The sequence below is a fragment of the Saimiri boliviensis genome, chromosome 7 (assembly GCF_048565385.1).
Source record: "Saimiri boliviensis isolate mSaiBol1 chromosome 7, mSaiBol1.pri, whole genome shotgun sequence".
Lineage (NCBI taxonomy): Eukaryota > Metazoa > Chordata > Mammalia > Primates > Cebidae > Saimiri > Saimiri boliviensis.
In genome coordinates, this window is record NC_133455.1 from 90,225,535 (window position 1) to 90,251,488 (window position 25,954).

Sequence of the window (25,954 nt, forward strand, 5' to 3'; positions counted from 1 at the left end):
GATTTTATTCTGAACTTTTTTCACATCTATAAAACATGTGAGAAATGGAAAGTTTTATCTATTTAGATAACATTTTAGAATGCAGATAATGGCAGAGGGACTAATTCTATAGGAATTGTTTACAACAGTTTACTGTTTGGGTTGCCTAAAAATCAAATATGATAAGACAATGTTAGTTAACAAGAAAAGAGAATGACTGAAATAGAAACAAAAGTTGCAATCGCTTTTATGCCAGCCTCATAGATGCCCCAGAGTTATGGCATTAACTTATGCAATTTCTATCTAAAGTGCTATCAGTTGTGCTTTGTAAACGCCCCTACAGGTTTTTAATGAAAAAGAAAGATCATAGGCCTTCTCTTGCTTTCATTTGTTTACCATCACTGCATTGTCTAATTTTATGGGAAAACCTAGCATTAAACTATAGCATGACCTAGAAATATGTTTCATCATAGAGAAATATAGTATACAATTAGGAGTATGGGATTTTAAATCAGATTTTCTGGATTAAAGTCAAGCTTTGTTTTTTATTAAATGTGTACATTAGATAAATACTTTAACCTCTCTGGGCCAGTTTGTTCTTCTGTACAATGGAGATAAAAAATACTGCCTATTTCATTGAGGATTATTATGATAAATAAATGAGTTAGCATGTGTAAAGTGCTTAGAACACTGCTTGGGAGATTAGAAGTTCACTTTCAGCATTAGCTTTTAATGCTTTTATTATTATTGGGATGAATTTTCCTAAATGTCTGGTTTTGATCAGAGTGTCTTTGGTTCTACTGATTCTGTCTTAAAGTATTTATTAATTTAAATACCTTTTTGTTCCAGAAGTGATTGTGGCAACTTAAAAATATACTGTTAAAACTGGTGAATAGAAAATAACCATCAAAACAATGAGGGTGAAAATTATATTCAGTATAAATATATATATGCTATAAGATCCTGCCTATCAAAATTATTCTGCAGAAGCAGCTTGTAGTTTTCTGGGCGGGGTGGGGAGGGGGAACTGCTATTATGTTTTACCCATGATAGTTATAATTTTAAGTTAATTAGCAACCTTATATTTTTTTTTTTCACGATATGAGTTAAATTTGTTTGTTTTGGCAAAATTTCATTGCTGTAGTTTAAATCCATCCCCATAAAATATTTTTAACATTTTTAGATGCTGTTTTTCTCTTTTTCACTATTCTAGCTATAACTGCAAATGCTCTACATAGCAGAGAAAAGAAAAAAAAGGAGGCATTTGCCAATGCAATTTAACAAGTTTTCTGTCATACATATATGTTCAGGTAATAAACATAACCCGATCATTACAATTATTTGTTTTTACTCTTCATAGATTCTTAAGTTATTATAGGAAATTCTATTCCATTGGTTTTTAGTCTTCACATTAAAATTTCCAACTTTTTCATAAATTTTAGTGTCATTCATGTAGTATTTTGAGCTTGTCCTCAAATTCTCAAGCTGATCATCTAAAAACTAAATTTGTTTTTGTTGTGACAGATATGCACAGTGTAAAGCTGATAGCTTTATCACTTGGGATTTATATTTGCTTCCTTATACTATAAACTAGAAATAACAACAGCATAAGCAAGTTCAGAAGTAAACAGTTCAGAGCTACTACAGAAGCTAGACAAAGTCATAAAAGGATTCAGAATCATTCTTTGTACTTTTTCTATCCTTAGCACTGACTTATAGCATTAAGGCTACAAAAATGACTGCTGGAGCTCTAGAAAAGATATTTGTGATGATTGGAGGAAGAAAAAAAAATTCAAGGAACAAAAGTGGGAAAGAACAAGTGTCCGCCCCACTTTTAAGGAGCACTGTTGAGGATCCCACCCAGTAACTGCCACTCTCATTTCTTGGCTATTTCCAGCTGGGAGGGAGTCTTGGGAATAATGGCCTGCATGTGTGCACATTGTTCCTAAAATTAAATGGGAGCTCTACTGGTAAGGAAGACTGCATATTAGAGAGGCACCGGGCAGGTTTTTCTTTAATCCCTAACTTCTTACATCTTCTTTTTGATAGGTGTTTAGTGTTATTTTTCCAGCGTATTTATTTGAGAAGGTGCAATCACATCTAAGTTTAGCTTTCTTAACTGAAATCAAATCTCCTTTGCTTGTTTACAAGAAGTAGGGATGTTAGGATTTTCTTACATTTTTAGATCCAGGTGGGAGGCAGCAGTGATTGTAAAAGTACTGACAAGGAGGGTGTTTTCCCATGTGATTCCCTCAGTAGGATAAATCTCTTTTAAAATGTACCAGGCAGATGGTATTATTTGTTTGTTTGTTTATTTAAGACTTCAGTGATGAAGTACACACTGTCAAACCCTGTATGATGAGGAATAGCAGCTCTTTTTATGTAAAAAGTAAGAAGTCTGTTCACAGTAACTTTCATTTGATTAAATGATGCTTTGTTACCTTGGTTTAATTTTGAATACGAAGGAATTAGAATTCCTAGTGGGAATCAGGCAGCTTTCACTTGTGTACTTAGCCAGTTTTATCAGTAGTGGAAATATGAAAGTAAGCAGGCAAAGATTGTACAAGCCTAGCAGGTAGCACAAGGTGAGATTTGTACCCCAAATTTATCTTTATGCATGTTTCTCCTTTATTTCATTATGAACCTAGAGAGTAGTAACTAGTCTGTTGTTTTCATATATAGCCACCAAGGCTACAGATTCTTTAAGACAATGATTTTTTATATGATGCACTTAATGTGCCAGGTTTTTTTTTTTAATGTTTCTGTTGCATTTTCAGGGAACCATTTGTATATTGCTATAAAGAAATCTTCCTGAATCTACTGTTTTTTTAAGAGAAGATAATTACATAGGTTAATAACTGCATCTACAGGGTTTTTGGCACTTTGACAGGTTTTGCATTAGTGTAATGCAATGCAAGAAACTGCTGCATATTTATAGCAAAACAGATTTTGTGCCAAGGCCTCTAGTCATAACTGAAGTTCTTATCTGAGAAGGCAGTGTAGTACTGTGGTTTAAAGACTAGATTGTGTGTCCTATGCACCTGGATTTCAGTCCTAGCCCTGCTACTTGGGCAAGTCATAATCTCAATAAGCCTTAGTGGCTTCATTCATATAGTTATCAAGAGAATAAAAATTTGGTAATACATTGTAGAAGTCTTCAGTGGTAGCCTGTTCTTGAGTCTGGGCTGGATTGAGTGAGATTGGGCTATTAAAAGATTGTGACTTCTGTTTTGTGTGCTCTCTCAGTTTCATGGCATGCTCTTGCTTTCTTTCATATTCTGTTGGATTGCTTTGGGGGAAACCAGCTGCCATTAGGCAGCCTTACGGAGAGGCTCACATGGGCTAGATTGGAACTGGATTATTTGGAGGCCTGTCAACAGCTACTGAGTGGGCTTGAAAGCAGATCCTTCCCTAGCTGAAATTTGAGATGAATAGAGTCCCAGCATACAACTCGATTACAACCTCAGTAAAGAACATGAGCTAGAAGCACTCCTGTAACAGTGCCCAGTTTCTTGACCCATAGAAACTGTGAGATGATAAATATATGTTGCTTTTCATTTTAAGCCACTAGGTTTCTGGGTGCTTTGTTACATAGCTATAGATAACTAATATAGCACATAAGGAAGTCAGTCACCTGTGCATAGGTGGAAGCAAGTACGGCCAGTCAAGAAGCGTTAACACTATTAAATCAAGAAAATGTCAGACTTAATCTAGCATTATAGGATTATTTGTCATGAAGTGTAAAGTAAGTTTCCATATATGTGTGCAAAGAACTCAAGAATAAGACCTGTGGACAGTCTCTTGATTGTTTCTGTAGATCGAAACACATAAGGCAAAATGTCAGTCATTTGAGAATTTAAAGGTACTATAGGAAGACAAGAACTTAAAGGTCATCTAGTTCTTCTGCTTCAAGATAAGATTAGATTTAAATTGTTAAAGATCAAAACAAAAGGAAGGATACATAGTGATTCACAGATACTTTTCGTTAGATTGGAACAACAGGATTGCTAAAAATCTATAAAAGTTGAATTGATAAAAATACAACAGAAGTTGTGTTTCTCACTTGAGCAGCAACTTGAACGATATATTGGGGATCTTTATATTCATTTAATTTAGAAAAGACTATCCTACAGAGTGTAGTATTTTCATTAAACATTATCTTAAAAATGATATGGGAAAAGGTTTTTCATTCTTTTGGAGCATGTAATCAAATTATGTTAAAAACTTTATGTGGCCTGTTGTATTAAAAGTAAGTTAGCCTGCCTTGCCAGAATCAATTCATCTTATAATTGAGATACATTATTTACCACTGATCTCTATAAAGTAGGATGTGGAATCAGAGCCTTGAGATAGGATTTCTGTGCAACTACTATAAAATTTAATCCATCTCTACTTTTTTCTAAAATTTTAAATCTATGGCTTTTGTTTTTTTAATTTGCTTTGGAAATTTTTAGATTTTCTGTGGAAGTTGTCAGAATTAGATAAACAGTTGTTACCAGAATTATTTTCTTTTTAAATTTATTAAACTTTACATATGGAAAGTTACAGTAGAAAGTCTATTTGGTTTATACTATCAGGGAAGCAAAAATCTTCATTCAACATTACAGTGCATCCTTCTTTGACCAACTATTGCTGCTTAACTTATAAAGTCAAATAAGATTGTATTTTAAGGTAGTGTACCTGCACATTTGAGTCTGGAGTACATATTTGTTTATTCTGCCCAGATGATTTCTTGAAAAACAAAAATGAGTATTTTCATTTTCCAGTGGATTTTATGGTAGTTTGGGATAAAAAGGCAGAACTATGCAAATATGTAGAACTTAGTTTAGATGACTCAAAACAGGTAATTTACTTAGCAGGCATCTTAAAACAAAACAAAAAATAGTTCCTTAGTTGTGCCCAGTAGGTGTTAAGACTCTTTGTACCCATTTTTCATGCTCTAAAAGAGCATCTGTAATTCATCTTGTATATGCTGGGATGTTACACAGCTTCTTTATACATTGACATTTTTGAACTATCTAAACAGATAGATAGGAGATACACTCTAAAGTCAAGAAGTATTCTCAGAGACTAGAAGGCATCAACTCTGAATTAGAAGTCTTCATGGGACATAAATGATTGGTTTGAGTGTTCTGGTGAAGAGGTTAGGCTAAATTTTCTGAAGTTCAAGGTTGAGGCACCCAGCACCGCCTTAGTTCAAACCACTACCCAGATTATGTTGAATATTTTAGAGTTGGAAATATTCTAAACATGTATTTTATATAAAACTATTATCCTGAAATTGGTTCAAAGTGTCTTTCAACATGATTTACATTAATGACATAGCTATATTCCCAGAGAGGGGATTTAATGTCCAACCTCCAGCTTTACATACAATGTAGCCCTTCTCATATCAAATTTACTTATCTGAAAATATAAAGAAACCACTATTTTAAAAGAGATACTCTTTATGCTGCTTATGCCAGCAATAAAATGGGTATTAGACAACCTTTATTAATAAAACCAGTAATGTTTTAAATCTTAATTTCCTTAAGCTGGGTTGACGAGAAGCAGAATTTAAAGACACAAAAGAAATAATGACGTTGTTATTTAATGCAAAATGTTTAAAAGCACAATAAACATGACTCAAGAATAACTTGATCTTCTTCAGGTTTATCAGTCCTTATTGTGATGCTCTTGTAAAATAGACCAGGCCATTACAATTATGTGTGCATATTAGGTTTTAAGGGTGGTCCATAATCCACATTCTTTGTGTCTACATCAAGGGGAAGGATAGTCTCAGCTTCTTATCTGGAGTAGTTTCTAGCATCTTTTTGGCCACAGTACTGGTATGCTGGGGATGAGTTTCTTACCTATTCACCTATTCATTGTTAAACACTTAGTGAGGCCTAAACACTTAGTGAGGCCATAGACTCTCCTCAATACATAGTAGGATTCTTGAGCAAAGATAAACTCAGTTTAGTATATTTAAATACATTTCAAAGAACTAGATTTTTGTTTAAGTATAGGAGGGCATTTTAGGAATGTGAAATTGGTCTCTAAAACCACTTAGCATGTTTTCCACAACTGTAAAATGGAAATGTTAGACTAAATAGTCACAAAATCTCTCACCATTTAAGTTCCATGCTTATTCATTATTAAAGGGAAAACTAAATCAGTGCTTTTTTCTCCCGATTTTGACAATGTTTTGACTCTAGAAGAGTTCTCAAAAGGATATTGATTTGTAGGGTATTTTCTTACATATGCTTTACACACACACACACACACACACACACACACACACACACACACAGTTTCAAAGTTTAAAAAATTTGGAAAACATTACCTATTCTATAGCCATTTTGACAGTTCACAATGTTTAAGAACCATGATTCTGAGAAGTTTATAGAAAGTGAACATTTTTAATCCTGCATTTCCCAAACTTACTTGACTTAAAAGTATTTTTATTTTTAATAAGCAGAACACATGCTGCACAGAAATGGCATTTTGTGGAACACATGGTAAGAAACACTAATATATGAGGACCTTAACAAGCTGGAACATAATTGTTTCCTAGAGCTACTGTGGCAATTTACAACACACTGGGTGGCTTAAAACAAAATAAATTTATTTTCTCCCAGTTCTGGGGGCCAGAAGCCCAAAATCAAGGTGTCAGTAAGGTCATACTCTCAAAGGCTCTAAGGAAAAGTTCATTCCATGCCTCTATCTTAGCTTCTAGTGATTAGGCCTCCAGTTTTACATAGACTTCTCCTTTGTATCTGTATCTCTGTTTCTTCTAAGGACATTAGTGATTGGATTTAAGGTCCACCCTAAACCGGTAAGACCCCATCTCAGCGTACATCTTAATTACATCAGCAAAAACCCTATCTCCACATAAGGGCACATTCACAAGTATGGGGGTAGGACTTGAACATATCTTTTTGGAGGACACAGTTCAACCCATTACAGTAATTATCTGTTGAATCTAATATCCCACTGTTCTCTTACAAGATCATGTGCTAGTAAGCTTTTGCAACCCACCTTATTTTATTGTTGTTGTTGTTCTGTTTTGTTTTGCTTTAGGCTTTTAGCAGCCTGAAGCCATAATTTTCAGTTTATGTCCTAGCGATAAGCAGAAAAGAAAGATGAGGAAGGGACTTTACTGGCCCAACCAGAAAGAGAAACTAAGAACCCATGACTGTATTATCTTCCTTGGACACCACTGAGTATCCCAGGACATAGTCCTGTAACTTCTTCTTTTTTATCCACATTAATTTCCTAAATATTTTTATCTATGCTTTAAATGCTGTCTATAGGTAGATGACTTACAAATTTTTATTTCAAGTCCTAATATTTCCCCTGAACTGCAGACCGACCCCTATGTCTGATACCGCCAATGTGTCTGATAGAATTAGACAAATTTATCATGTCTAAAACAAAACAGTTTTCCTCTGGCCAGCTCACTCCCTCTCCAGTCTATCAGGTCTCAGGATAGGCTACTATTATTCTAAAAATAGCCTTTTATTTCTCTTTTCCTTTTACCTATACTTCCAATTCATCAGCAAGTCAAGTTGGTCCTGTCTTAAAATCCTGACCCTGAACTGCTCTTAAGCCACCACTGCCAATAGTCTCGTTAAATTTATATCTTTTCCAGACCAGAAGTCTCCTAGCTGGCTTTTCTTCCACTCTTGCCCCGCTACAGTCTATTTTCCACATAATAACTTGTATGATATTTTTCAAATACGGAACATGGTCATACTCCTGCTGAAAACTTTCCAATGTCTTCCCTTTAAACGGTAAACCTTTGGGGCCCTTTTTGCTCTGGCCAGCAATGACTTTCCTGATCACCTCCCCTACCAGTCTCCTCCTTGCTAATTTTGCTCCAATCTTAATGGATTTCTTACCAGTTCTCCTTTAAACCAAGTCTGAACCCCTTTTGGAGTTTCTTCCTTGTGGTTTCAGCTGCCTTGAGATTTTCTTTCCTCATGTTTTTAGATAGCTTCCTTCTTCTCTCACTTTTTTCAAGTTTTTTTTTTTTTCTTTTTCTTTTTCTTTTGCCATGGCATGTAACACTAATGGAAGGGTAAATCTAATTTATGAAATCATTAAGAAGACATGCTATTCCCCCCACCAAGGTTAATAAAATTAACAGTTTTAATAAGTCGTATGCTTCTAAAAGGCTTTCAGTAATATACCAGTAACTGAAGCCTAGGTCTCTATTTCAGAAACTTCAGAATTTCCAGATTTTTTCAGATATATGTACGAGCTGAATAGAAGTTAAAGCAACAGAAAAATGGAAGAGAAGACAAATCGGTTAGAGCTACACTATTATGAAGAGATTTTAAACCCCATGTCAAAAAAATCTTTGCCACCACTACTCTGGACATAATATTTTTTTATTACTATGTCACAGAATACAAATTTTTGATTCACTTTAAAATGAAAGCCACAAATACAGAACTAAGTCCCATGCCTCAAGGAGCAAAAAAATTGAATATTTTGCCAGAATTCTTGCCTCAATAAAGGATAATAAGGTCATGCCTAATAAAACAGTAACTGTTGAAATTCAGGAATCTGCCAAAAACATCAGTTTGATGTATTTGTTTCAGAGAGAGGAATTCAACATCCTTTTAAGAGAAAGCTTGCATGCGTTCCTTCTCACAGCCATGCTCTATGTACCATGCCCAAGAAAAATCCCTAAAGTGGAAGCTCAGCTTTACGATGGCCCAATCTCTATTTTCCTCCCATCCAGTATCAGTATCACCTTGTTGCTTCTTAAAGTATTATACTCCTGTTTTGTTAAAGGCTTCTTACTTCCAGTGTTCTGGGGAGGCGTGGTAAAGATGTGAAATAAGCTTTGGCAGCTGCCTAAAACCAAAACCTTTATGCCTATCATCTTATAGTCAGCAATTCCATGGTGACTTCTAACACAAGCAAGAGAAACATGTGGTATGTTCAAACAGAAATCTATCAAAATTTTTTCTCCTTTTGTATATCCTCTTTAAAAAAATTACAGAAATACTCATTCTGAATGCACAAATTCAGATTATTGTTACTTAGCAACAATCACAGGTTGAATGCTTGTTACACACTGTGAATTTGTATTATATTCCCTCAAAAGGAGAAAAGTTTCTCATTTAGCTAGCTTCTAAAAATGCTAAGATATTAAGTCATGTTTGGTTTTAATGTAACTCCTGATTGTTCTGGGGGATGTATGAAAGATTTTCAATTGTTAACAGCTAGCACATATGTTATACGTACACAGGTTATGAAGCATTATAATAAATACCCATGAAGTCACCTCCAAACACAATTACGTATTTCATCCTGCCAGACTTCATTCTCCAAATACAACTATCCTTGGTTCAGTTTTGATTGCATTGTTTACTTACCTTAAGAAGAAATGGGTTTTTGCTATTTATATGTCTCAAAATAATATACTGCTGAGTTTTGCTTATATTTTGTGCCTGTGCAAAAAATAGTTATGAGACTATCTGTAGTCTGGTCACTTCCTTTTTTTTTTTTTTTTTTTTTTTTGAGACAGAGTTTCGCTCTTGTTACCCAGGCTGGAGTGCAATGGCACGATCTCGGCTCAATGCAACCTCCGCCTCCTGGGTTCAGGCAATCAATTCTCCTGCCTCAGCCTCCTGAGTAGCTGGGATTACAGGCACGTGCCACCATGCCCAGCTAATGTTTTGTATTTTTTGGTAAGATGGGGTTTCACCATGTTGACCAGGATGGTCTCGATCTCTTGACCTCATGATCCACCCGCCTCGGCCTCCCGAAGTGCTGGGATTACAGGCTTGAGCCACCGCGCCCGGCCTGTCACTTCCTTTTTAAACTCAGTTTTCTTACAAATGCCCACTAATTTATATTCTTCTGAAATATTTTATGTTGGCAATATGTGATATATTAAGGTTTATTATAAAGCTGTAGTAATTGAAATAGCATTACGTTTGTGTAGAGATACGTAGATTGTCCAAGTGAACAGGATGGAGAACCTAAAAACAGATTCATGCATATATAGAAAGCCGATTTATAATTAGAGGTAGCATTGCAAACTACATATTCTTGGCTCAAACAATTTCTACAAGCTGTACTAGCACATGTATACAGAGGTCTGTGTTGAAGACTGTTCATTATAGCCTTAATTATAGTAGCCAAATTTTATGAACAATCTAAATGTCTGCTAATAGAATAAAATATTAAAATATCTGTTACATATATTATAACTATAAAATGAAAATTATGCAACTGTTTAAAAGAAAATAAAACAAGAGATGTTGATCCTCTCCTAACATGCAATTCGGACTGATAACTTAGTATATTCTCTCTGGAAAGCAAATTTGGCAATATGTACCATAATTTACAATATGCAGAGATGACATTGACAGACTCCAGTATCTTGCACATCTTTTAAAAGATGTGCACTCAGATTGTAAATTTTATTGCTTGAAAAACAACTTAAAAGGTTAGAATAAACTTACATGTCTATAAGGGAGAATACCTAAATAAATTATAAAATACAGTTAAGCAATTTTTTTTTTTTAAGACAGAGGCTCGCTCTGTTGCCAGGCTGGAGTGCAGTGGCACCATCTCGGCTCACTGCAACCTCCACCTCCTATGTTCAAGTGAGTCTTTTGCCTCAGCCTCCCAAGTGGCTGGGACTACAGGTGTGTGGCCACGATGTCCAGCTAATTTTTGTATTTTTGGTAGAGAAAACGTGTCACCATGTTGGCCAGAATGGTTTCAATCTCTTGACCTCATGATCCACCTGCCTCGGCCTCCCAAAATGCTGGGATTACAGCTATGAGCCACTGTATCCGGCCAGCAATTTTTTAAAAGTGAGACACTTCTAAACTTCCAGTAATAGAAGTGAAATAAAGTGATTGGGTGGACCCTCTCAAACTCCATAATTACAAGAATTATATTATGTGGACTGCATATTTTTAAAAACCCATCTTTAAGTGCTTTAAAACATCCAAAAGTAGACAGAAAACTGGAGAATGGACTGGAACTGAGTATTGGTATATTCTTCTGTACTGTTTGAATTAGACTGAGTGCAAAATAATTTTAGAAGCTGAAAATACTTCGATTTCAATCTGTTTTACATATATTAATATGAAACTTTTTAAAATATGACTTTAATCTCCCATGTATCTTTTAGGTTACTTTAGCATGCTATGGGTTGTAGCATTAAAAGCATATCTGTCATTTCCCAGTAGTTTGCTTTGTTTGATTGGGGTTCTGTATCTTGATTCATTAAATCCGGCAAATATTTATTGCCGATCTAACACGTGCCAGACCCTCCTCTAGATGCTAGGAATAAAGTAGTTAGCAAGATAGACAAGAGGTAACTTACATTCTAAGATCTCTTTTGTTTAGTAGTCTTGTGAGCATAAGGTATGTATTCACTTGAAGGTATCATCTAGTAGAGGAAGAAGGAAAAAAATTTGGGAGGAAAAAGGATAAGCAGAAATCTTATTTCCGTACATAGAACCTCTGAATATTAGAATTGAAGGCCTTCAGTATAGCTGAATTATTTTACAGGAGCATTTTGCTAAATATAATCATTCTGTCTGATTAATTCTTGGAATACTCCAGTATTTTAATCATCTACTTTTTCTGCCATTTTGAGTATAGTAGATTATGGAAGTATAATTTAATAGAGAATTATTGTTTGGGTTTGCCTTTGTGGGGGATGCAGAGGCTTGTGAGAAGAATGTCAATTTTGTCAAAGTATGACAAGTATATAATATGAAATGGGATTTATTTGGCTTTTAGTTCCTCCATTGTTCTGTAAACTATAGGGAATGTGTTTTCATCGCTTGGTTATTTTTACACCATGGGCAAATTTTTTAGGGCCAAAAGTTGGAAGCCATTCTTCTTATATTCAATAATCTTTACCATCCAGAGTGTTATTTATTACATATAATCCGAATGATTTCCCTTACTAACCCTCTTGTTTAGTTTACTGTATGAGTTTGCTATTGCAATAATAAAACATCCTAATAAAACATCTCTACCTTAGCAGAGGGACAAGGACAAAAGTTTCAACAATAGCAAATATTTTGTATGTTTTTTTTTTTTTTTTTAAACAGAGCCTCACTTTGGCACCCAGCTGGAGTGCAGTGGCACAGTCTTGGGTCACTGCAACCTCTGTCTCCTGGGTTCAAGCAATTCTGCCTCAACCTCCTAAGTAGCTGAGATTACAGGTGTGCACCACCATGCTCAGCTAATTTTTGTATTTTCAGTAGAGATGGGGTTTCACCATGTTGGCCAAGCTGGTCTCGAACTCCTGACTTCAAATGATCCACCCACCTCAGCCTCCCAAATCCCTGGGATTACAGGCATGAGCCACTGCACCTGGCCTCAAATACTTTTTAAAGCATGCTTTTCCCCAAGACTTTCTCCAATTTCAACAAATTGTTTACCTCCTCCCTTATTATTTGTTCCACTAAACCCTATGCCTGATGTGATTATGCTGTTTCTGTACTATGTATTTATTTTGTTACCTGCATCTATAATATATTTGTGCATGTTTGGTTGTTTATATACATTGAGAACTGACATTTTAATACTATTTTATGTTTTCTGAAATCATTTTGATCAAATGTATGATATTTCTCCAATAACTGAATAACATCAGTTATAAAACTGTAATGATTATCATCTCATCTTAGATTATTTAGCCCAGAAAAAGTGACTACATCATTCAGTGTTAAGTACTATTTGATTTCCTAAATTGTCTCATCTGCAGTTTTTTTTAGTGGGCTTTAGTAACATAATATTCTTTATCCTTCAGCTAAGTATATTTTTTCTCTTTTCTCTGTCTTTAAAAAAATTCAACAGCTTGATCAAGTCATCCGTCAAAGAAGCCTGTCCAGTTTGGAACTCTTTCTCTCCTGTGCGCAAAAACAGTTAAGTGCTTTAATAGCTACGGAACCAGTTGACATTGAATAAAAAGAACATGACAAGCAAACCCACACTGGCATTGGATAAATTATCACACCTTCAAAATACATGCTCTGAATTATAAAGATCTGTTTGTTTTCTTTCCAAATCATGTAGAATTGATTTCCAGTTCAAGGATAAACCAAAACAATATTTAGAACTATCAAGTGATCTAATTTATTTTCTTTTGATTTCTCCTTTACATTTACTATTATTTTATTATTAGTAGTAGTAGCAGCAACAGAGTATGATAAGACCCAAAGCCATTGTAAAGTGCCACATTATCAAATTAATTAAGAAAACTATAGCCTGTGGTAGTCTGTTATATATTCTTTGGCAAAAGTAGTAAATATATTATTGTTTTGTGATGACTCTTGATAAGATGCTAGAATGTAACCATACATTTATCTTATTTTGAGGATAGAAATAGCATGGATTTCAACATCACCGATTTATCTATATAATTGGAAATAAAACACTGATATGATAAAGAACCATTCTGGCATTACCTAACCTCTTGTTTTCATTGTTCTACTGAAAAGAAACAATACAATTAAAAGCACTAAATATTATTATGTTAATTCAACTTTGATCTTATATATCAAATAAGCATATATCACACACACCCCTTTAGTTTATTTTCTACTTATGCTCTTTAAAGGCACTTTGAATCAATAAAACCATTAGTCTACAAATCAAATTGTGAACTTAATCTCTAGAAAGAGAATCTAACTCAGCCTTTTATAGGAATTCAGGTTCAGATACAGGATATATGAAATCTTTTCCCAGTATGTCAAAATGTACTTAATTCACAGACAGTATGCTTCAGTGCAAAATCATGAATATTTTTAATTCAAAACTAAAATGTCATTAAAATGTGTATATGCAAATGTTTTATCTTATTTTCTAAAATGCATCTACTTTCATGGGCTTTGTACTTTTTTGAGATTTCTCAGTATAATTAAAAGAGCTACCAAACCTATTTGGTTGTTTTTTTTTTTTTTTTTTTAATTTCTTTAAAACATAGATCTAATTTTTTTTTTTTAGAATTTTTCTTTCTCAAGTTTAAATTTTCTGTCTCAGGTAGTCTTATCATACTGCTTGAATATTTTAAGGACAAGATTAACCTTTCTTATAGACATACTTCGCCTTCTAGCCCTGCTACATTTTAATTGTAGATCTTTAGACAAGCTGCCTAACTAATTTGAGTCTCAGTTTTCTCATTTGTGAGGTGAAAAGTGATTTTTATGGGCTATTAAAAAATTAATCTTGTAAAGTACCCCATATAGACCTTGCTGGTATAGCCGCCAGTTTATAATAATTTCCCTTTCTCTGGAAATTAATTGCAAAATACAGGTGTGGATACCTACAAACAAGTGGCTCAACCATACTGCCCCTCTAACCTTGACTGACTGATCTGTAGGTGAAGACCTGACCCCAGGTGAGCCTCCTGTAAAAAGTCTTATGGTGACATCACTTCAACTGCTTTACCATAGGGAGACAGACATGAACCCCTATGTCTAAGGTTAGGGGTTCCCCCAACCCATTTTTCCTGAGTCCTGGATTCTGTGAGATACCCAAATACCCTTCCAGTATGTTAGCACCGCTAACTTTTTTCCCTTAAGCTAGCCAGAGCCAGTTTCTATTACGTGCAACCAAAAAAATATTAACCAAGGCAGTCCAGCACAGAGCCCAGCAAGTAATCCCTGGATACTTGGCACTTTTTAGTTCCTCATTTCCTCTACCATACCAATCCACATCCAAAATGGGAACACACTTTGATTTATTTTAAGGAATGTTAAAAATATAACTGAACCAAAGCCTCTGTTGTCTAACAAAGCCAAATAAATCACAGATACCCAAAACTATGAACAAACAGTGCCCTATTTAAAAGCTTTCTGTCACTCAGAATCTAGAGTAGAGTTTTAAACTCAGCTTTGCTGAATGCTGACTCACGTTCCATTTCAAAGGAAGCTTACTCAGTGATTGCTTTGAAATCAAAACCAGAACAATGTCCCTATGATTGGTGTTATTCTGCACTGAGTCAGTTATCTATTATTGTAACTTCTTTTTTTATCTGACAAACTGAACGGAATCAGGAAATGTTCTCTATATTTAAAAAAATAATACATCTGAATAAGAAAAAAATGTATATATAAACCTGAAAAATATTTATAAAACTCCAGGAGAAAAGGAGAGTTGGATCAAAGCACTTCGCCTCTAGGCTTCTGTTTACATACCAGTAAACAACTCTGCTGTATTTCCAAAGACTCTGCTAACAAGAAGCAGAAAGCCAGTGTGTTCTTAATCCACAGGCTCCTTACTTGTAGGCATCACCATAGGCATTAGAGTAAGTGAATGTTATCACTATATATGAGAGCTCACAGTTGTGACTGCTGACTGCTGGGCTTTTTTTTTTTTTAAGCCAGGCAAAACTAAAACTATTTCCTGAATTTAACTGATAAATAAACACATTTTTAACACACCCAATCCTCCATAATGCACGGGCTACTTGTTCACCAATCATTACTATACATAACTAGAAGGGAAAGAGTGGGTAGAATTTTCTTTGATCTGATTTTGTTTTCTTATCCCCACTTTCCCAAACATTCATTCTCAACAAGTTGCTCTCCCTTAAATTGTTCCCCTTCCCGGAATCACTATATATTGAACTTTTACTATGGACTGCTTATATAATTAATGTTTTAATTGTTACTTATAATTAAGAATTTGTGCTTTTGTTTGTCTGCTTCCTCCTAAGCAGAGAGACCACATCTGTTTTGTTGTATCAGTTCATTTAATAGTGCCTAGCCTGTAGTGAGGACTTAGTGTATAATTGAGTTAATAAATAATTGAATCAATCAAAAAAGCAATTATTGCACCTGCAATGTAGTTAACCAACTAATCCCCAGCTAATAGATTTTGGCTACTGCTTTAAAGGATTTAGCTAAAGTTGCTGTGTTTCTGAATGAGATCCTGTAAGAAAATTAACCCTCATAAAACAGCAAAACCCACTTTCTATATAAATCAATAAAATTTCTGAAAACTCTAAAATGAACTCTGCATTTCCAGTGCTACTGGAATACTAAAGACCACCAAATTTGGGTAGCCTTGATTGAAATGTGCTACCCAAATTTAAAAGATCTAAATGTTATTAGGGAAGAACATATAGGAAATTACATGTGAGGTTATTTCATGTGGTGCTGAGAGGTGCCTAGCTAGAAGAGTAAATAGTGTCTGCTTGAGAGGGCTATAGAATAGTATTAAACCTACTGGTCCATCAGTTTTGAGTTGCAACACATAGGGAGCAACAACGTTTGGAGGACAGACTGAATGCATAAAGCTTTGTGATCAAAAGTAGAAGATTCAGAGGGCCCAGTAGAAGAAGCCATGTGTAAGGAGAGGAGAGGTGCTTAAGATTGGGTCAGATCAGGGAATGTCTGGAGCAGTGTGTGTGACAGTCCTGGTGATAATAGATGCCAAGAATATCTGACAGTCTTTTTCAATCTATTTCTGACTCCAGATTGTGATACAAATTGGCCTTGTTCTGAGAAATACACAGAAATCAAGAAACAAACTTATTCAAAAGGTAGGAAAATTTGACTCAGTCCTGGCAAACATTTGGTTCTCAGAAGTGTGGTAGCTGATTTAAAAAGAAAAGAAAAAATGAAGCCACAGAATGTACAAATTGCTGACTTCAACATAGCTCAGATACCGAAACAGATAATAGAAGATTCTTTGTGGCAAGATATATATGTAATGAATTTTGAGTTGTGCCCCTTTTATTGCGGTGCTTTTTTCTGAAATTGTTACAACTAAGCAGCACTTTAACTTTTTATATTTTTTGGTATTTTGCCTGATTAACTGCCAAATGTAAATGTTTAATTCAACTCTACAAAAATTTTTAACACTTAGTGATTCAGTTAATAAGTTTATACTTACTGTCTCAGTGAGCTATTCTTTTCTTATAAAGCAGGGAAGAAACTTCTATACTCTGGTTATAGTTATAGAAAATGAGGTAAACTAGGTAGAAATATCAAATAAGATTTTTAGAAAATTCTGGTCTATATGGTTCCAAGCAATCCAGATAAATAACCAGCTATGGTCATTGAAGAGTAAGATGTATTCACTTCTATATGAAACTCAAAGTGCAACAGTGATTCTACTTAATATAAATCCTTTATTAAACTGGCATTTCTCCACAGGAGGAATACTTGTGTTCAGAAATATGTGTTTTATGTCTATTCCTTGGAATTTTAAATGCATATTCTCAATTATACATATTAAATAGTCCACAGAGAAACCTAAAAGTTCTATAAAACTCCTAATGCAGTGTTATATAGACCCTAACCTCAAATGTAACAGGATGGTACCCTCATTATTTTTTTACTGCCTCTTTATGTGTGATCTCAACTGATTCCATGGCTTTAAATACTCTCCGTATGCTAAAGACCACCAAATTTTTATCTCCAGCCCATTTCTTTCTTCTTAAGTCCAGAGTCCTAGATTCAGCTGCCTACTTAATATTTCCACTCAGATGTGGTACTTAACATATCAAAAACAGTATTAGTCATCCTCACCCCACCTCTACCACCCAGATTCTCTTCTCATGTGTGTCTTTTCTAATATTCCTCATCTCAGTGAATGTCAGTATCATCCCTTCCTACTTCCCCTCCCCATTCCCTACACCAGACTCAGTCCTGTCATCTCTACTCCAAAATATATACTGAATCCATCTATCTTTTTCCATTAGTTCTGACCACTACCTCCCAAACCAGCCTTTACAGTCTCTGGCCTAGACTTTTGAAGTGGCCTCCTAAATGACTACTTGTTTCCATTCTTGCCCCCAAGTAATTCTTCGTTACAGCCAATGATCTCCTAAAACCTAAATTTATTGAATCATTATAAATGTAATGTCTTTATGGGAAAATGTATTCATTGTCTCACTTCTGATTCTAGGAACGTATACAATATAGTAGGAATAGATGTAAGCCATTTGTTGTGGCGTATGTCACTGGGGCGGGGATGCCAGGAGAATCAAATCTGCAGATGGTGAAAGTTCAACTGAATTGAAGAAAGGGAGAAAGTAAATGAATAGTTAAGAGACATGCAAACCTCCTTTGATATGTATGTAACCTCTTAGGAGTCAGCTGGCTTCTTTTTCTTCCCCTTTTCTTCTAGATGACTTAAAGTTTGACCTGCCTGTTCTCTCCTCTACTGTTAACTACTCTCAAACTAAAATCTCTCTCCTTGAAAGTTTACTTGGGAACAGAATTCAAGGTTATAAATGTCCACACTCTCTTTCAGGTTTGATTAAGAATTCCATTTGTGTTGATGAGAATTCTTGGAGTAAAAAAAGACCCCTTCCTGTTGTATTTTCCTCTCTGTCCCCTTTACCTTTTGGTGAATCTTTTCATACAGAATTATGTATACTGCAAAAGAATATGCAGCTTAGGCTGTTCTCGACATTCTCTGACTAAATTGGAGTGTCAAGCAAATAGGACCTTGATACAGGGTAGTGAAGGAAAAGCCCAGCAGGGCATAAAGGCCCAACATTTAATTAACCTCACTGGCCATGAAAAGTTTATTCTTGTCTGTTCTTCTTGCTGTGTGGCATCACCAATTCTGTCATTATGGCAAGCACTGACCAAGAAATACCAGGTAGGAAGCTTAAGTAAAATGAGAATGGGATCATGAAGGAGGGGAAATTGCAAAATTCAAGAAATCTCAAATAGCAACAGCAGGAAAGGAAAGGGCCACTTTATTGCCTAAAACCACCTGGCTTAGGTTAACAGTTCCAACGTATCCTTTTTTGAATAGCTGTTCTAATTATTCAGCTGACTAATAGGGAGTACTTGAGACATGGAATGTGTCAGGTAACCTCAGGCAATCCTACTTCAACAAACTATCCAGGGGGCCATGCCATACTTCTTTATGACAAAGGTGAATTTGATAGGCTCACCAGCAGAACATGGGATCACAAGGTTGGAACCATTCCATTTCCATGAAATAATTTAAGCCAATACAAGGGCAAGGGATAAAGGTTTGAGATGGTCTTTAGTTTCACATTTTGTGCTAGAGGTATTTTTACATACTTTTTTTCTCTTCAAGAATAGAAGGTGCCTATATCTTAGTACACTTAAGAAAGAAAAATTATACAGTAATTGGGTATCTTCACTGTCAATGGTTTAGCAATATTACCTGATAAAACTTTCTGAGATGATGGAAACTATATATGCACTGCCCAGTTTGCTGGCTCCTAGCTACATGTGGTTACTGAACACTTGAAATGTGACTAGTGTGACAGAGGACACTAACTCATTTTATTTAAATTTATATAGTTACATGTGACTAGTGGCTACTCTTGGAAAATGCAAATACAGAGATGCCCTTGCCAGAGGGAGGCAGTAACCAAATTATTTCCCTAATCACACAAACACAGTTAAGGTTTGTCTCCTTCCACCCTGTTATGACTGATGTGTAAAGTAGGCATGTCATGAGTACAAATGCACATGAAACACTTCGAGGAAAGAAGAAAGATGAGAACCCAGTGCTGTTGATATATTATCTAAATGTATCATGAGTAAAGATTAAAGGAGACCTTACTGGAAAACTTTCTAGTATATGATTCTTGGAACTAGGAACACTTCTAATTTAGTGCCAACAAGAAAGGATTTCTCTGATCTTTGGCCAAAATTATCCTAAAAATAAGAAACTCATCTCTTCAGATTTGAGTAAATACTGTGGATTCTGCTTTGGTTTGTTTTCGAGAGTTTCCTGGAGAAACAATATGACCTTAGTTTTAAAGATTAAGCAGAAAATGAGTAACTGCATATAAGAATTCAGACTTCTAAAATGGACTTTGGGGAATGGAAAATAATGTCTAATTATTACGTTATGTCTTTGAAATTATTTAACTTATGCCTCCCCCACCCCAGTAATAGAATTTGTTGAGAAGTAGCTTTTCATTAAGCTTGTATTATGCCATGTATTGTGCTAGTCGTATTACAACTATTTCATGCCTTTAACAGTTCTATGAGGTAGATATCTCCTGTTAAAGAAGAGGCAACCAATGCTTAAAGAGGCTAATTAACTTACCAGTGATTACTGCTGGTTCCATACCAGGTCTGCTTGATGCCCATACTTTTCACCAGGGCAGGTATTGCCTTTTGCCAGTAACATTCACCTACTTTTTTTTTTTTTTTAAACTTAGCCACCCATTCTGTTCAGATTCACTTTTGTAGTATATCTGCCACCAAAGGACACTAATGATCTTTCTCAGCACAAGCTGCAGGCACAGCCTTTTGGCAACCAGATTATGCTGAGTGGTATATCGCCAAAGTTGCAACAAGTCCTGTGGCTTGTGCAGTGTCAGAACTTTTGTATGCTGGTGGGACAAAACTGTGGGAAAATTATTTCCCTTCTGTGCCAAATTTCACTTAATTGCTATCATTTACCTAGTGGGAAAAGACTTATGTTCCCACAGCTCAAGCAAATCAGTCCTACTTCAATACAGTGACTTAACCTGAAGTCATATTAGCTTAATGAAAAAAAAGGCCTGGCTGAAATATAAAATCAAGAAATCAACTACAATTTAGCTAATATAATGTAATGAAGATTTTTCCAGATTTATCTTCCCCAAAGCTCTAACCTATCCTTAAAGAAAGTCATCAGTCCAAATCAATAAGCCAATGGCATAATGAACATTATAATCTTAACATTTTTAAAGAAGAAAATAGGAGGGTGAATAAAATAATTTCATTCTGTCCTACATTTTATTCAAAGAACATAACACAAAGCTTCTTTCCTCAAATTTTACCTGTTCATCGAAACAGATACAGCCCATCTGTATCATCAACATGAGAAACCATATCACATATTATTTGGAAATACATAAATGAGTATTGTTCCCATTGCAAAACTTAGAGATTTGTGTTCTTTTCTTTCATAACTTATAATTTATCTAGCATGGAGTCAGCCTCCCTGGTTCAAGTCTCAAGGCTATCATTTACCAGCTTAATGTATAAGCTCCCCAGTGCCTCAGTTTCCTCAGTTTTAGAGAGAAGACAGTAGAATGTTCTTCATAAGATTGTTTGAGTGTTTACACATAAAAAGGAATTTTATGTCTTTAACAATGTCTGGCCCATAGTTAAGAGTTTATGTTCTGTATTCATAAAGAAACAGTTGCTGTTTACATCATCCTTTTAAATTTGTCATTATTTTCATTAATATTTTTATGATTGAGGGTATGTTATTGGCTTTTAAAAATATATTTGTTGTATTGACTCATTTGTTCTGATTCATAGTTTTCTGTTAAACCATGTGTTAATTTATTTAAAGAGCATTTATGATCTGTTGTCTTTCAGCAAGATGTCCTGTTAGCTTCTAAGTAAGAAGCTTAGAATTTTGCAAAACGTTTTCAGAGAGGGTGCATAAAAATAATGCTTCATTGCATGACATTTTTGGGGAAGAGGGGTGGCAGCAAATATGTTGAAAATCCTAAGATGCTTTTTCCTTTAGTGGTTATCTAAAAATTGTTAAACTGTGTGCATCTGGCTGGCATGCAACCTTCATGTTTCACTGTTGTGATTATCTCAGGCAGTGGATCAGAGATATGTTTACCTTCAACAGACTTTCTTCCCCGTCCTCCTTTTCCTTCTTCCCCAGTCTGCTGAATTCCTGTCTGCTGTGAAGAGTGGTGACAAATACTAATCTGAACTAGACCACAGTCATATAAAATCAGATTGAAGACTTGGCCTTGTATCAAACCTAAAGCAGAGGGGAAGGGTGGTAACTGCTGTCTTGTAAATAGCCACCCAGGGCGTAAGCCTTGAAAACATGTAAATATCACTATGTCCCATATGGATTATTTCTCAATTTTGTCATGGTACCATTGCCAGCTAGTTTAACTGAGTATGATTTGCAGTTACTTTATTGAACATTTTTTGTCAGTTTGAGTACAGCTCTGAATGTAATATTAAATCCTCTTCTGGCTCAGCAGATTGCAAAATTGCACGTTCTGTCTACACATCAAATCCTAAGTCTGGAGGGGGAAATGCAGACTTTAACTAGTCCAGCACATCCAGAAAATACTGCATTTGAGCTTTTCCATAGCAGATGGTATTTCACCCTATCCTAAATGACATTCAAACAAGATTAATTATATGATTAAAGTCTCTGTGAAGAAAGGTTAAATTAAGCTTCACATCTGTTTCTTATAAATTCACAAAATTTTATCTTCTTCAAGGATCTCTAGCCAATTCCAGTGGCTGAACCAATAGGTTTAATTATATCTTTATGACTGAAGAGGAAACTATGATAAATAAATGTTAACAATTTAGTTCTAAATTATTTGTTTCAACTTTATATATCAGGTTTGGAATTGGTCAGTTTTTTAATCTATCTGGGATCTGATGTTGAAAAGACCCAGAAAAAAAGCTATTCTAAAGAAGTTTCAGAGAATCAACTCAATTCTGGTAACCCTTCATACCTGAGACTGAGTAATTTATAAAGAAAAAGATTTCATAGACTCACAGTTCCACGTGGCTGGGGTGGCGGTGGGGCAGTGGGGCAGTGGGGAGGCATAGCAACCATGGCAGAAAATAAAAGGAAGAGCAAAGGGACTTCTCATTTGGCAGTCGGCGGGAGGACGTGTGCAGAGGAACTCCCCTTTATAAACCCATCAGAATTTGAGAGACTTACTATCACAAGAGCAGCACAGGAAAAGACCTGCCCCCAGGATTCAGTTACCTCCCACAGTGTCCCTCCCATGACGTGGGAATTATGGAAGCTACAATTCAAGATGAAATTTGGGTCCATATCACTCTTTTATAGATATTTTCTATGACCAGGAACAAAAGTTTTGCCTACATAAGTTTGAATTATAATTCATTACATTATAATATTTTTCTAAGTATTTCAAGAAAAAAGTGTAAATGGTCCAAGGAAGGAAAATTTGTTTTTATAAAACTCCCAATTGTTGAATACTATATTTTTAGTAATGAAATGAAGATTTGACTCAGAACAACACATTCTAGTCAGCTTTCCATTGAACATGCCATCATCACAGTTTCTATAATTATTTATAATTCTTTATTCAGCTATAATTGACTAAGGGAAGACATATTGCATTAAAATATTAGATACATGGCATTTTTTTTTTATTTTATTTTTTTGTTGTACTTTAGGTTCTGGGGTACGTGTGCAGATCATGCAGGATTGTTACATAGGTACACACATGGCAATGTGGTTTGCTGCCTCCATCCCCCTGTCACCTACATCTGGCATTTCTCCCCACGTTAACCCTCCCCAACCTCCCCAGCCCTCCTTTGTCCCTCCTTTGCACCCCCCAACAGACCCCAGTGTCCAATGTTCCCCTCTCTGTGTCCATGTGTTCTCATTGTTCAACACCTGCCTATGAATGAGAGCATGTGGTGTTTGATTTTCTATTCTTGTGTCAGTTTGCTGAGAATGATGGTTTCCAGATTCATCCATGTCCCTACAAAGGATGCAAACTCATCATTTTTTTATGGCTACATACTATTCCATGGTGTATATGTGCCACATTTTCCTTGTCCAGTCTGTTGTCGATGGGCATTTGGGTTGGTTCTAGGTCTTTGCTGTTGTAAACAGTGCCACAATAAACATACGTGTGCATGTGTCTTTATGATATAATAATTTGTAATCCTTTGGGTATGTACCCAGTAATGAGATTGCTGGGTCAAATGGAATTTCTATTTCTAGGTCCTTGAGGAAGCGCCACATTGTCTTCCACAATGGTTGAACTAGTTTACACTCCCACCAACAGTGTAAAACAGAATGGCGATCATTAAAAATCTGGAGACAACAGCATCTGTTGTCTCCAGATTTTTTAATGATCGCCATTCTTACTGATGTGAGGTGGTATCTCAATGTGGTTTTGATTTGCATTTCTCTAATCAGTGATGAGCATTTTTTTTTTTATGTTTCTTGGCCTCATATATGTCTTTTTTTGAAAAGTGTCTGTTCGTATCCTTCCCCCACTTTTGGATGGGTTTGATTTTGTCTTGTAAATCTGTTTTAGTTCTTTGTAGATTCTGTAATATTAGCCCTTTGTCAGATGGGTAGATTGCAAAAATTTTTATCCTATTTTGTTGGTTGATGGTTCTGTCTAATGATTGTTTCTTTTGCTGTACAGAAGCTCTGGAGTTTAATTAGGTTCCCTTTGTCTATTTTGGCTTTTGTTGCCAATGCTTTTAGTGTATTAGTCATGAAGTCCTTGCCTATGCCTATGACCTGAATGGTTTTACCTAGGTTTTTTTTTAGGGTTTTTATGATGTTAGGTCTGTAAGTCTTTAATGCGTCTGGAGTTACTTTTAGTGTAAGGTGTCAGGAAGGGATCCAGTTTCTGCTTTTTGCACACTGCTAGCCAGTTTTTTCCAACACCATTGATTAAACAGGGCATCCTTTCCCCATTGTCAGGTTTGTCAAAGATCAGATGGTTGTAGATGTGTTGCATTACTTATGAGGCCTCTGTTCTGTTCCATTGGTCTATATCTCTGTTTTGTTACCAGTACCATGCTGTTTCGACTACTGAAGCCTTGTAGTATAGTTTGAAATCATGATGCTTCTGGCTTTGTTCTTTTTGCTTAGGATTGTCTTGGCTATGCGGGCACTCTTTTGGTTCCATATGAAGTTTAAGGTGGTTTTTTCCATTTCTGTGAATGCAAAGAAACTAAGAACCTATAAAAAAGTTTAGATGAGGTACTAAATAGAATAAAGAGCTTAGAGAAGAATATAAACAACTTGATGGAGCTGAAATACACAGCATGAGAACTTAGTGAAGCATACACAAGTTTCAATAGTCAAATCGACCAAGTAGAAGAAAAGATATCAGAGATTGAAGATCAACTCAATGAAATAAAATGAGAAGGCAAGAATAGAGAAAAAAAGTGAAAAGAAATGAACAAAGCCTCCAAGAAATATAGAATTATGAGAAAAGACATCTACGTTTGATAGGTGTACCTAAATGTGATGGAGAGAATGAATCCAAGCTGGAAAACACTCTTCGGGATATTATCCAGGAGAACTTCCCCAACCTAGCAAGCCTGGGCACATTCAAGTCCAGGAAATACAGAGAACACCAGAAAGATGCTCCTCAAGTGGAACAACCCCAAGGCACACAATTGTCAGATTCACCATGGTTGAAATGAAGGAAAAAATGCTAAAGACAGCCAGAAAAAAGGTCCGGTTACCCACAAAGGGAAGCACATCAGACTCACAGTGGATTTCTTGGCAGAAACCCTAAAAGCCAGAAGAAGAGTGGGAGCCAATATTCAACATTCTTAAAGAACTTTCAACCTAGAATTTCATATCCAGCCAAACCAAGCTTCATAAACAAGGGAGAAAAAAAATCCTTTATGGACAAGCAATTGCTGAGAGATTTCATCACCACCAGGACTGCCTTTCAGGAGCTGTTGAAAGAAGCACAAAACAAGGAAAGGAACAAGCAGTACCAGCCATTGCAAAAATGTACCAAATGGTAAAATATGTGTCAACTAACAGGCAAAATATCCAGCTAGCATCAAAATGGCAGGATCAAATTCACACATAATAATATTAACCGTAAATGTAAATGGGCTAAATTCCCCAATCAAAAGACACAGACTGGCAAATTGGATAAAAAGTCAAGACCCATTGGTGTGCTGTATTCAGGAAACCCATCTCACATACAAGGACACACATAGGCTCAAAATAAAGGGATGGAGGAAGATTTATCAAGCAAATGGAGAGCAAAAAAAAAAAAAAAAAAAAATTCTAGTCTCTGATAAAATGGACTTTAAACCAACAAAGATTAAAAGAGATAAGGGCATTACATAATGGTAAAAGGATCAATGCATCAAGAAGAGCTCATGATCCTAAATATATATGCACCCAATACAGGAGCATCCAGGTACATAAAGCAAGTTCTTAATGACCTAAAAAGAGACTTAGACTCGCACACAGTAATAGTAGGAGACTTTAACTCTCCACTGTCAATATAAGACAGATCAACGAGACAGAA

The 25,954-nt window shown here is 35.5% G+C and overlaps 1 protein-coding gene across 22 annotated transcripts in view; it reads left to right on the forward strand.

Annotated features, from left to right (window-relative positions):
* The window catches only part of CCDC91 (coiled-coil domain containing 91), a 476,760-nt gene that overhangs the window by 314,166 nt on the left and 136,640 nt on the right, over positions 1-25,954 (forward strand). For 13 of the 22 annotated variants that reach the window (XM_074402990.1, XM_074402983.1, XM_074402984.1 and 10 more), the window contains 3 exons: positions 12,811-12,878; positions 14,269-14,353; positions 16,436-16,501. In XM_074402990.1, coding sequence (XP_074259091.1) covers positions 12,811-12,878; positions 14,269-14,314 — 114 coding nt within the window. In that variant the 3' untranslated portion in view covers positions 14,315-14,353; positions 16,436-16,501. Of the gene's footprint in view, positions 1-12,810; positions 12,987-14,268; positions 14,354-16,435; positions 16,502-25,954 lie in introns of those variants that run through there. The other 9 variants (XM_074403000.1, XM_074402993.1, XM_074402998.1 and 6 more) reach the window with 4 other exon arrangements.